The sequence below is a fragment of the Ranitomeya imitator genome, chromosome 3, assembly GCF_032444005.1.
Source record: "Ranitomeya imitator isolate aRanImi1 chromosome 3, aRanImi1.pri, whole genome shotgun sequence".
Classification (NCBI taxonomy): Eukaryota; Metazoa; Chordata; class Amphibia; order Anura; family Dendrobatidae; genus Ranitomeya; species Ranitomeya imitator.
In genome coordinates this window covers 831,254,648-831,268,536 of record NC_091284.1, presented here as the reverse complement: position 1 = coordinate 831,268,536, position 13,889 = coordinate 831,254,648, and the positions used below count along the sequence as shown (strand labels likewise).

General features: G+C 42.5%; 1 protein-coding gene across 1 annotated transcript; it reads right to left on the bottom strand.

The window, feature by feature from the left end:
- Positions 1-7,435: 7,435 nt before the first annotated feature.
- On the bottom strand, positions 7,436-8,422 carry LOC138671823 (olfactory receptor 6N1-like). The gene has a single exon (XM_069759959.1). It carries the CDS (start codon positions 8,420-8,422, stop codon positions 7,436-7,438), a length of 987 nt encoding a protein of 328 aa, XP_069616060.1.
- Positions 8,423-13,889: the final 5,467 nt, after the last annotated feature.

The following is a 13,889-nucleotide window of genomic DNA, read 5'->3' as shown; positions in this document are numbered from 1 at the left end:
CCACAAGCCTAAAAGGCAACATTTCCAGAGCAAGAAATCTTGCTGCCTAGCATTCTACTATTAGTAGAAAATGTAAGGAAAGTAACAATCAATTAACCTACAGTAGAACCTTTTCTAATGGCACAGAAGCAGTCAACCATGGGCCATGCATGAGATATAAAGGTCTTGGCCAACATTTATAGCTTTGAATTGAAGTTTCAATGAGGACCTGGTGGTTAAGGGAGCTGTGTAAGTCTTCTTAACTGCGAGCTCTGTTACCTCATGCAACACATCCAATTTTTTTTTTCCAGCCAAACTCAGATGGCACAAACATCAGTTTCATACAGTACTATTGGTAAGGAAAGTAATACAGGTAGCTGAGTGAAAGTAAGTGCAAACCTGCCTGTTTGGGAGCCCAACTTACACAGGCAGCCCACCTGATCGAGACCCAACTTGGAGTCTGAACATTTAAAAAAAATACTGTGTCACACATCACTGAAGCAGAATCAATTTCCACACAGTATAATAGGCCTCTGACGCACCTTCTACTACAGGCAACTCTGCAAACTCACCAGATGGAGACCAAACTTGGCGTCTCCAGATTTAAAAAAAATTGTTTGTAACATCAGCAGCAGCAACAGCAGGCACAGAAGACAGAACAAAGGTGTCACAGTCTGCAATAATGCACGATTAATGAATGACACTAAAAACTACACCACCTAGTCTTACCTGTCTGCGACTGGGGTGCAAAAGTCGTTGGAGATTCATATCTTGTTCATTTTGATGAAAATTAGGTGGTATACACTTTCAGGGGACAGCTGGATGAGCTTATTTGTCATGACTCCACCAGCAGCGCTGAAGACACGCTCTGAGAGAACGGTGGCTGCCGGACATGACAAAACCTCCAATGCGTGATAGACGAGCTCAGTCCACTTTTTTGCATTTGAAGACCAAATGAAAAATGGTTCATATCCCCCTGATGGCATCAATATTGAGCTCCAGATACTCCTGCACCATCCTCTCCAGTCATTTATAACGTGTCAGAATTGTACTCTGTTGTGCTGGTGCACAGGATGTTTTGCGATGATTAATTGTCATTCCTGAGGTTGGACGTCTACAACTGGGATCCACACTGTGTGCCTAACTGCTCCGATAGAGAAAACCACTCTTAAGATTGTCTACAAGTGTGTTTCCATACTCCTGCATGTGCGCATCCCTTTCCTCCCTTTCTAGGGGGGAAGCATCTGGCTAAATTTACTCTTGTACCGTGGATCTAAGAGTGGCAACCCAGTAGTCAGGACTATTTCTAACCCTAAAAATACAGTCATCGTGTTGGGTGCATCCATGAGGTCCCAGTCCATGTTGTGTTGGTGGTGGGGTAAAAGTCAAGGTTACTTCCTCTGTCTCCTCCCACCAACCACAGACGACAGAGACGGGATCATTATCCTCTTCATCTCCTAACTGTTGCAAGTTCATCACCCCATCATCCTCCATTTGTACCTCAGCTCCTATACCTTCACTAAAAGTTTGTCTGGTACCATGAGCCCCTCAATCGCTGTAAGCAACCTTCCCAAGGCACCCGCCTGTGCGACAACAGTCTGGAAATTTCCCTTCCATATCCTCCACTGCTTCCACCTCTTCTTCTGGAACCACCACCTCCTCACCCAGATTATTCAAAGAAATGTGCTCCAGTATGTAGATGACCGGAATAATGATTCTGGTGACAGGATCGTGAGTGCTAACTATCGTAGTAGCCATTTCAAAACTGTGCAGAAGGGTGCAAATGTTCTTCATCTGTGCCCACCATACTGTGTTTACCAATGCTTTGCAAAAGGACATACTGCACCAGGTCTCATTGCTGCTGTCACAGTCGCTGCAACATGTGCGGAGTGGAATTCTACTGTGTTGGAACATTGTAAATCAAAAGGTTAACCGGTAGGCCAAAAGACCTCTGTAGTGATGCAAGTCGATGAACTGCGGGGTGTGATCATCGGAAGTGAGATTGTGCAGTAGCGCATCCAGGCCAGGATAGTGGTGGAGAAATTGCTGTACCACCAGGTTGAGAATGTGAGCCATGCAAGGCAGAAGTGTGAGGTTGCAGCCATGTCAGGCTGCCACCATGTTTGCACCATTATCACACACGGCTTTCCCTTGCTCCAGGTTCAGTGGAGACAGCCATTGCTCTAATTCAGCGTGTATTGCTGTTCACAACTCTTGAGCTATGTGACTACGATCTCCAAGGCACATTAACCTGAACACTGCCTGATTGCGGTGAGCCGTAGCTGCACAATATAGAGGTGGGGGGATTCTATCTGCACGATTGAAAAGTGTGTCTGATTAAGGGATAGGTTAATTGAACAAGTGGAGGCCCCACAGGAGGTGTAGGAGCGACAAGAAGTGGAGGAAGTGTTAGATACAGAGGTTTGTCCCTGAAGCATTGGGGATTCATAGACTTGTGGAGCAGCATCTTGACTGCCTGCCCCCACAGCCACCAGAGTCACCCAGTGTCCAGTCAGCGAGATGTAACATCCCTGCTCATTTCTTCTCATCCAGTTGCACCATGGCAGACAAAGGTTTTTTCAAGGAAACGGTGATGTTGTCTGTGAAATGCTGTTGTAGTGCAGGCACGGCTTTCTTAGACAAGTAATGGCAACTGAGCAACTGGTACTGGGGGACTGCGACTGCCATCAACTTTCGGAAACCTTCTAAATTCACCAGGCGGAATGGCAGCATTTCCGTTGCTAACAGATTGAAGAAGGTGGAGTTGAAGCACTTCGCTTTGGCATGTGTAGGAGGAAACATTTTTTTCCGTGACCACCACTGTGTGACCGAGGGCTGGCTGCCGTGCTGAGAGAGGGGGGAGTATATAGAACAGGACAAACTGCTGGACAGTGAGAGAGGTGCAGGGAAAGATGTTATGGTGGATTGCAAAAGATGTGTTTTGCTAGGTGACACAAATACAGCAGACATGTCCACTTCCAAAACAGCTGACTGGCTTTCACTCACCCTGACTGTAGGGGGTATATAAGTGGAGTTTCTACGGCCGGAGACCTGTGTGAGAAGACGTGGCAGAAGACGAAGAAGCAGAAGATGTGCTTGATGGAACCGCCGCAGTGATATTCCCACACTAAGACATGTCGATTGCTCATGTGCCGGTTCATGCACGTAGTCATCAAATTATTGCGATTTTTGCTTCTTCTGAATTTTTGGGGGCAAATTTGACAGATAACGTGATTTGGGTCATCCTTTGCAGTCTTAAATAAGGCCCAGGCAAGGCAACCCTTGCTGCCCCTGAGAGCTGCAGGCTCACAACCAGTGATGGCCACAGCCAGAGTTGGGGCTGAGGATGCAGTGCTTGTCGTGGTTGTATCAATTTGTGTGAAAAGCCGCAACGTAATTTCTTCATCTTCCTACTCCTCCACCTCCTCTGCTCCATGTGACTTTGAGCAGCCAATCACAGAAGACCTTGTGTCATGATGTTGTGGATAGTTTGCCCTGAAGGGCTACCGGAACCCTTCTCACCTCTCCTCACCCTCTCCCCTAATCAAACACGTTACCCTGCCCCCCCCCCCCGCTCATCATACAGCATAACTATCCTAGCAAACGTAATAACAAAAGCATTAGCGGAAACGTGATGATTTACCCAACAGTGACCGAATTTTGCTGACTTTAAGTAAAAAAGCTCATGAAAGCGAGCACGAATCGGAATGTACCATGTTCGTGCCGAATTTGAGATTGGTGAACATTTTCAGAACAAGTTCGCTCATCTCTAGGCTTGAGGTCTGGATGAGAGAAAACTGTAACGTTGCATTGTACTCTCAGTGATCAGGAGGTAAGCTGTGACACCGTTCTCATAGGAAGCTGCTTCCGGAATATTAAATGCTGATGCTATTTAGCAAAATCTTACCCTCCAGATTCACAGTATAATGCCCCCCCATACAGACCTCCAAATAGTGTAATGACCCCCACTGATAGGGAATTTAGATTGTGATAATGTCATTTAAAGTGCCAAGCAGTATGGTGGAGCTATGTAAGCAACGCTTAATAAATACATAAAAAACATGTTTGTCTTTAGTTATTGCAATTGCGCATCACAGTCAACAGTTTGTATATGTGTCATATATATACATAAAGTGCTCAGCATAAATAAGTACACCCCCTTTGAAAAGTAGGAATTTAATCAATATCTCACTGAACACAATATCGATTTACAAAATTTTGACAATTCTGAGTCTCATAGAACATTTTTTAACCCATAACCTGAAAAGTTAATAATAGAACTTTCGTTGCAAAATCTTAAGGTTTATATTCAAATTAATTGATGCAAAGATAAGTATACCCCACATCAAAAACTACTGCGTCTAGTATTTTGTATGACCTCCATGGTTGCTAAGGACGGCACCAAGTCTAGGCCTGGAATGAACAATGTGGTGACATATTACAACATCATTATGGTTTGTCCTGATGAAGAATTGAGTCACTTCGAAATGTACTGACAAAAAACGCATTTCAACGTATCTTGTCTCCTGCTTATCATTGGGACACTGGGTTTTAATCCACTTAAATCCAGTTTTACAAGTTTTGGATCATTGTTATGTTAAAAAAGTGCTAGTCAACCAAGTGCCTGGAGTGATGATGGCATCTTCTCTGTCACTTTAGAGGAATATATCCCAGAATTCATAATACCATTAATGGAATGTAGCCCCCTGAACACCAGCAGCTCATGTGTCCCTGGACACAGCAGCTCCTGTACCCCCCAACACCAACAGTTTATGTGCCCCCCAACACCGGCAGCTCATGTGCCCCCCACGCCGGCAGCTTATGTGTCTCGCTGTCACCAGCAATTCATGTGTGCCCTGACACCGGCAATTCATTTGTGCCCTGACACCAGCAGCTCATGCGCCTCCCAACACCAGCAGCTCATGTGCCTCGTCGTCACCAGTTCATGTGTGCCCAGACACCAGCAGCTCATGTGCCCCCCGACACCAGCAGCTCACGTGCCACTCAACACCGGCAGCTCATGTGCCCCCGACACTGGCAGCTCATGTGCCCCCCGACACTGGCAGCTCATGTGCCTCGCCATCACCAGCAGTTCATGTGTGCACAGACACCTGCAGTTCATGTGTCCCCCGACACCAGCAGCTCATGTGCCCCCTTACACCTGCAGTTCATGTGTTCCCCGCCACTTCCTTTTCAAGTGAGCCCTGACATCTTATCAGTGGTGACAAGTTTCCTGCATGTATACCCATCCAGTATATTCATTGTGCAGACATAGGGGTTTAGCGGGTGCCCTGGTCTGCTAGCCAAAACCACATGGACCAGTGATCATCCCACTGAATGCACGCTCTCCTTTTACCATGGGCATAACACTTTTCTGACAACACAGGGTGAGGGTAAAACAGTGTGGCAATACTTTATTGAATCACAAAATAGGCAAATAACACATTGAATAACCCCAGCACAATACCCAAGATGGAGGAAAATACAGAATCTCACCATTAAGAGCAGCTATTACTTCAGAGCTTAGAGGGCCTAGTACCCCACCTGTGGCACGCACAGAGAGGAGGTAATGACAAGCTTAGAAAGATGATAGTCCATTGAGGTACAAGGCCAGTTGACCGGAGTGTCACAACCTGGCTTCTCTGAACATTTCCATGGAGTTTGGTGATCAGCAGCCGCAGGTCACAATCCTGGCTTTCACAAAACGTATCCATGGGGCTCAGGTGACCAGTGGGTCCAAATCCTGACTACCCCAAATGTGGCCATGGTTCAGTGATGGTCAATGGAGCAAATCTGTATTCTGTCAGATGGGGCCATGGTCCTCTAAGCTGGCATCCTGTATAATGTCAAATCTGTGTCCCTCATGATGGAGCAATGATGACTTGGCTGCTTTCTTGTACAGAGTATCTGGTTCTTTGGATCTCTGAATCTCTTGGCTGCCTGAATGTCTAGATGCAAATGTCTATGACAGAGGTGCATATATCCTCTTTTTATAGTTACCAACTGTCCTTCAAACCAGCATCCAGAGGTAAAAAGGAAGAATGGTAATGAGATTGACTCTCATTGTTCAATTATTTTAATCTATTTGCATACTTTTTCCTCCTATGTTTACAAGTCAACAAGCTATCTGGCCTGGACAATGTGTTATCAACATATCAGCAAACATCATTGTTCAATTATCATGCATCTTTAGTCATCCAGTATAACAGCACAATTTGTTACATCAAATGTCAATTTACAAGTCAATATTACAGGGTTATACGAACAAAACCCTGTGTTTTCTTGACCAACCATAAAGAAACTCATACCTTCAAAAGTCAACATATTGATAAAAGTCAATGACTCCTGGCTTACTGAAAATAGACAACTGGTTAATTAAGATGAAATGCTGTGTTGTCACATCTATCCTTCTGTATAGTAAGAGGACATCTGTTATTTTAATCTTTGTGTCTTTTTCCACAGCTCTGAGATTAAGAATAAAAAAACTTTTTCTCCAAAAATAACCAGCAGGATTCATATCTGTCTCCTGCTAATTACTTTTAATAGTTTTTACACAGTGAATGCTTGCAAAAAGACAATCAGCAAAGCTAGTGACTTTGAATTTCACAAGATTTACTTGTGATGACAAAAATTGTCAAAAATTGTAATTTCACCCCCCACTATACAAGTATGGGGCTCAAAGGTGAAAGTTGTTTTGACCATATGCGGCGACGAAGTAGGACAGAGAACAAGCAATAAAATGAGGCGTTTAAAAATATAAATAAAAATATTAAAATTTGAAAAACCAAAGTTGCCCTAGTTTAAAATAAAGTAAAACAGTCAAAAATATATTTTAGAAATATATATTAGAAATTGACACATCAATAAAATTTTGAAAATTTTGAAAACAGATTTATAAAACAGATAAAAAAATGAAAAATTCCTGAACTTTTTTTTTATCAATGTATAATAATAGCAGTAATAATAATAATAATAATAATAATAATAATAATAATAATAATAATAATAAAATGTGCACATTGGGTGCCATCAATATTGCAACAACTTTTACCTTTTATGCTGCCAGCTGATTTTTGCCAAGCAAGGACCACAAAAACAAACAACATTTTTTTCACTAATTTACCACACTTGGAGTTTTTTATTCCAGTTTCGTGTACACTTTACAGTAAATAGTTTGATGTTCTTGAAAAATAAACCTCGTCCAATAAGAAAAGCAAGCCCTAATGTGAAAAACGTTATGAAAAACTATGCCTCTTGGAAAATGGGTGCCAAACACAAAACCTGAAATTTAGCAGGAAAACATAATATTTCAAAGTAGAGTTATAAAAAATTAAAAAATAGACATAAAAATCGTAAATTTACACATTATATAAATAAAGAAAAATTCCAAAACTTATAGAGAAAAGTTAAAAATTCACATATCGCATACAGTAAATTCACGTTCAATATATTTCTGCTACTGTTTGGTTTGAAAACGTATTTTCTTACGAAAAGCCTCTTTGATGTCTTTGCTCCTGAAGCTGTATATAACAGGATTCATCATAGGCGTTAATACTGTGTACAACAAGGCCACCAAGGAGTCCACATCCGAAGAGTAAGAAGCCTTCGGCCGAATATACATGAAGATAAGTGGCAAGAAATAAATATTGACCACCGCAAAGTGTGAGGCGCACGTAGAAAACGTTTTCTTGCGTCCATCTTTTGAGTTAATCTTTAGAATGGATATTATTATTTTAATGTAAGAAACCACCACTAGTGTGAAGGTTATCAGAAGAACCAAAGCCCCAATGGAGGAGCCAACTGCTACATTGAAGGAAGTGTCGGTACAGGCCAACTGCAACAATGGTGGATGGTCACAGTAATAGTGATGGATGACATTAGGACCACAAAATGGTAATTTCAGGGCTAAAGTTAAGACTATGATTAGAATGATGAAACCACCAGACCATGCTATGGCTGTCAACAGTAGACATCTTCCTCTCGTCATTATGGTCAGGTAATGTAGAGGAGAGCAAATGGCGACGTATCGATCATACGCCATTACAGTCAGAAGTAGACATTCTGTTACTGTTAAAGACAAGAAAAAATACATTTGAGCAAAGCAGGCTGGAAAAGAAATGGTGTCAAGGTGCATCGCGAACTTGGCCAACATCTTCGGGACGGTTACCGATGTGTAGCTCATATCAAGGAAAGACAAGTTACTGACGAAGAAATACATTGGAGTATGCAGACGCCGGTCACGTATGACCAAGAGGAAAATGCTTCCATTTCCAATGATGGTGAACAGGTATATAAAGAGAAACAGACAGAAAAGTAGAGTGGGATACTTCTGGAGACTCGGGAAGCCAAAGATGATGAATTCAGTCACCCGATTATTGGTCAGATTTGGAGAAACTGCTGACTGAAGGCTCTCCTCATCCACCTGGTTCAGAATAATCAACATGGAACATTTTTAATAGTGTGTTTGAAATAAATAGTGGTGGAGAGAAATATGTGATTTGGCTTTATATTATCCAGGATCTCTGAAAGCCATACCATGTTTTGTTCTTATCGTAGACCTGGGACTGTGGGGTTTTTTTTGGATGCAGATGTATCGAATTTTACATAGGAGAGTTTATTAGTCTGTAAAACACAACTCTACAATATTTTTGTATGCATGGGCTTTGTGATAAATGCTCAGCTCTTTGTTGGCCCTAGACTTTTTTTTAAAGTTAATTTTTGAGAGGCAATCATCCAACTAAACAGGATAGTAGAAATGCTCCTGCTCAATGATATGTGCCTGGATTTCGCAGCTGCCTGGCTCAATGCAGTCTAGTCTGCTAGTGGTATAATTATGTATTGTACTATTACTGTAGTGATCATGTATTATACTCAGTATTATACTCCAGAGCTGTACTCACTATTCTGCTGCAAGAGTCAACGTATACATAAATTACATTATAATAATAGGGTTAAAGGGGTAAGTTTGCGCTATAGAGTTCTAGTCCTCTTCCTCCCTGAAGAGGCAATTTGCATAATAATAATAATAATTTTTTTTTATAGTGCCAACGTATTCTACAGAACTTTACAATTCAGACTGGACTTATACAGACAATAAAGACATTACAGAGTAACACATAGTTCAACAGATACCAAGAGGAGTGAGGGTCCTGCTGCTCGCAGGCTACAATCTATGAGGAAATAGGGAGGCATGAAAGGTAAAATGTAAAAAGCTCTTGTATTGTATGGTCCAGCCATCAATATAATAAATAGGGAATTCACATAACGCTGCATGAACCAGTAACCAGTCTGTATTTCTATAAGTACAGATTTGTGCTAACATTTTGTAAAAGGAAAATGAGAATAGTTGGCTAAGTGAGGTGAGGTGATAGGCCAGTCTAAAGAAAAGTGTTTTTAGGCCATGCTTAAAACTGGATGCTGGGAATTATTCAAATTGTCTTGGGTAGTGCATTCTAGAGAATTGGTGCAGCTCGCGAGAAGTCTTGGAAACGAGAGTGGGAGATTCCTATTATTGAGGATGTTAGTTTTAGGTCATTAGTAGTGATGAGCGAGTGTACTCGTTGCGAGGGTTTTCCTGAGCACGCTTGGGTGACCTCAGAGTATTTGTAACTGCTCAGAGATTTAGTTTTCATCACGGTAGCTGAATGATTTACAGCTACTAGCGTGCTTGATTACATGTGGGGATTCCCTAGCAAACAGGCAACCCCCACATGTACTCAGCCTGGCTAGTAGCTGCCGTGATAAAAACTAAATCTCCGAGCAGTTACAAATACTCAGAGGTGACCGAGCGTGCTCGGGAATACCTTCGCAACGAGTACACTCGCTCATCACTAGTCATTAGTGGACTGTAGGGCAAGGGAAAGTTCATAAACAGAGAAAAGGAAGGAGATGTATGGTGGTGTTGAACCATGGAAAGATTTGTGGATGAGAGTAATAAGTTTATATTGGACTCTGTAGCGGATGGGTAACAAGTGCAATGACTGGCACAGGGTGGAGGCATCGGTGTAGTGGTTGGACAGCAATATGGTACTGGCTCCTGCATTAAAGATGGATTGGAGAGGGGAGAGTTCCGTAAGTAGGAGACTGTTCAGTAGAGAGCTTCAATAGTCCAGATGAAAATGAATAAGAGCAACAGTAAGAATTTTTGCAGAGTCAAAGGTAAAAAAAAGGTCAAATTCTAGATGTGTTCTGTGACTCTGAGCCAATTCTCACAGACAAGCCGTGAGCTGGGATAGTCGAGTAGTCCAAGGTCAATAACCGACAGGGTATGATACGTCATAAACATAGGGAAGAGACAAAGTCATAGTCAAGTAATGGTCCGAGATCAAAACACTTGGAGGATAGTGGCTCAGAGCACAGGGGTTAAGCAGAAGGCTGGTCAGAATGAGGTCCAAGGTCAGGCAGTGAAACATCACAAACAAAATACAAGGCACAGAATAAACCAAGCACACCTAGCTGAAGTTATGGCTGACAGCTACCTGGGACTGCCAGCTCAATTAAATAGTTGAACAATGAAGGGTACCAAGATCACCTGACAACAGCTCAACACCTTCAGATTAGATAGCTCAGCATGTCCCTGCACCAGACTGGACAACTGAGCTGTCAGTCAGTGCAAAGTCAGCTCAGCACTGAGAGGTGGAATCGTTACATGTTTTTGCGATACAGGTGACCTTAGCCAATGAGTGATTTCATGTAGGGAGTCAAATATAACCCGAAGACAGCAGGTATGCTGAGGGGGAGTAATGGTAGAACCACACACGGAAATGGTAATATCGGTTACAGGTAGGTTAGTGGAGGGAAGAAACACAAGTAGTTCAGTATTTGAAAGTTTCAGTTTTAGATAGCGGGAGGACATGACGTTAGAGACAGCGGACAGACCTATGGTATTTTGTAGTAATGCCGGGGTGATGTCAGGAGATAATTTTAATAATTGGGTGTCATCAGTATGGAGATGATACTGGAAGCCAATTCTGCTGATGGTTTGTTTGTGCCACTTTCCTTTCTAGGTGTGTGCAGGAAATAAAAAATGGGTTTACACATGGAACAAATGTTCTTTTTTCGGGCTGAAGGTGGGCTGAAGGCAGTTTTTTTTAATATGTGACACTTACCTTGTATACAGTCATTACCATATTAAGAAAAGGTCTCAACTCTCAAGCAATTAAGAGGATTAGGAGTGACTACTGGATTCCTCCTATATTACGTCTGGAGTATTTTGATTGCCGGTGTTTGGACCTTTCTCATTTGCCCTATGGACAGGAGTCCTCCTGGCTTCTTTCGTGTCTATTTATTCGCCCCTCATAATGAGCTGGAGGGGTATTAATTGTGGTTATAAACCTCTCAGGAATCATTAGTTTGTATCTTGTTCATTTGTACCATCTGAGTCTTCTCTAATGGCTTCCACCATGTAGTTGTTTGTGCTAATTAAAATTACTCGGCTCCCTCGGGGTTTAATTAAGGATGTATGTATCGTCTCCAAATTAACTTATAGCAAACATAAGCGACCAAAATTGTCCCTGAAGGAAAGGATCATACAAGTCATCCATGTTCTGTGTGGTCATGCACAATGCCTGTTTAATTGTTTTAGAAAATACTTTACATTTGGACTAAAAACTAGAGAAATATGAGAAAAAAAATATACATATGGTTTTCAATTCCTTTCACTATGCACTGCCCTTCTCACTGCACAGTGACAATGCGCTCTCTCACCGGTTCTGATTAGGAGTGACGAGCTGGCAACAGAATGCACTGTCAGTGCACAGTGTAAGTGTCACACCGATAATGGTGATAAGGGCAGGACAGCGTACTGGGACCTGCATCTGTCCCTGCCACTATAAGGGGCCCTGGCTTTCCCTTATCTCGGGGGTACCTATGATGGTTAGGAGGCCTGAGCTGCCAGCGTATCCCTGTCTCCTGTGCAGGCCCTATCAGTGGCCACCTCTCCCCCCCAGGGAGGAGGACTGCACCAGTGTATAAATACAACAATAAACAGGGTATACAGACAAGGTAACTAAAAGTCTCAAACTCACCAAATGCTCACGCAATCACAGAGGAAACACAGAGAAGGGAAGAGAAGGAAAAAACTAGGAAGGAAAACCGGTTTAACATGCAACCAAAACAGCAGACACCAATCTCTGTAAATAAACCTCCAAGCTCCAACACTACTGCTCCTTCAACCTCCAAGCCAGGCAGTAGAACTGATCACTGACAATAGCTGTAGTCAAGGCTGGGTCTATATAGAGGAGGAGATTACAAAATCCACTTCAGCTGAGAGAGCCAGCTCACAGCAACTCAGCAACAAGGTTAACTCCTGCACTGCTGGCACAAAGCAGCCAGGTCAGAATACAGGAGAAGAGCTTCTGTTCACTGTGTGTGAACAAGGCCCAGAGCGCTGCGGTTCTCTGGAACCTCTGTGTCGCGGTAGCCCCGTGACAGTAAGGAGAAAATGAGCAAGCAGAAACCAGTCCCTCCCCCATATGTGTTGTCACTTGCAGGGGGTAGTGTTGGTCTCTACACAATCATTCTCTCCTTATAATTTACACTGACTACGCACTCAGTTGCTTACTGATCAGAGCTGGCAAGAGAGCATATGGTCACTGTGCACTGAGAAAAACAGTACACAGTGATAGAAATCTACTGAGAATCCATCAGAATTGACAACCATATGCATGTTTATCACTAGACTGGCCCCTGAAACTAAGGTCACTGGTGACGCTTTGCTTGAGTATCCCAGAATGGACTGAAATTTTCAAACTAAGCGTCATCAAAGAAGAAGTAGTAGAAAAAAAATAAAGCCGTTAGAATAAGGCCGTGTGGTTAAGGATGGATAAGGGAATTTTTAATTAAAGTATGTTAGAAAATAGATTATGATGACATTAAATGGAGATTTAGGATAAAAATAAAATTTAGTTTTGGACCACTTCTTTAATTTCCTGTTAAAACAGATAGACCACAGTAGACGAATGACAATCAGTTACTGACATCGGTCTGTCCAGTGAACACATACTCCTACTCATTACCCCTATACTGAATAAATATTTAGACCCAGTAATTTATGTCTCATCTGATTACAACCTTTTTCTCATTCATCTTGTCAGACCTTCATGTTGACGTCCTAATAATGGTGTGACTCGGTCACTGAAGAGTTCCTCTCTAGCCCACACCCTCAATTAAAATCCTCTCTCCAACCCACCACCTTTAATTCATTATCATTTTTTCTCTCCCACCCACATTTAATTGAAAAAAAAACTTTTTAATACCTCCCAATATGATCTCCATTTCTTCTCAGTTACGTCATCATCACGCCTGCTCAGGCATGTCACAGAAAATTAGATTAAATCTTCCTTGGAGTTGATCTGCCATTTTGAATTGCTGGCCGCGGAGCTTCAAGAAAGTTCCTTTCCCAGTGATGAGCACTGTCGATCATGACAAACAAAGCATTATAATGAAGGCAATCTAGCCATGAGCACTCCGGAGCCTTGGGCCCTGGGCATTAGCCCAGATAGCCCTCATTATTAGAGATGAGCAAACATGTTTGGAAAACCTTGGCCAATCTCAAATTCGGCATGAACTTAACACATTCGGATTCGTGTTAGCTTTCACGAGCATTTTTACTTGAAGTCGGCAAAGTTGGTCACAGTTCGATAAATCATTGCGTTTCAACTAATGGTTTCGCATTACTTTGGCTAGGATAGTGGTGCTGTATGATGAGCGGGACAAGGGGATGAGTTTCATGAGGGCAGAGAGGGTGAAAAGGCTAGAGGAGCATCTGAAGAGATTACAGGAGCAGCACATGTTTTTTCCCCCCCCCTTAACTTTATGTGTGTTGTGTGATGCAGTGACCCATGCTGCAGCTAGGAGGCGCTGTATGTGCTCCACAGGATACACATGGAGGCGTATCTGTGATTATGATG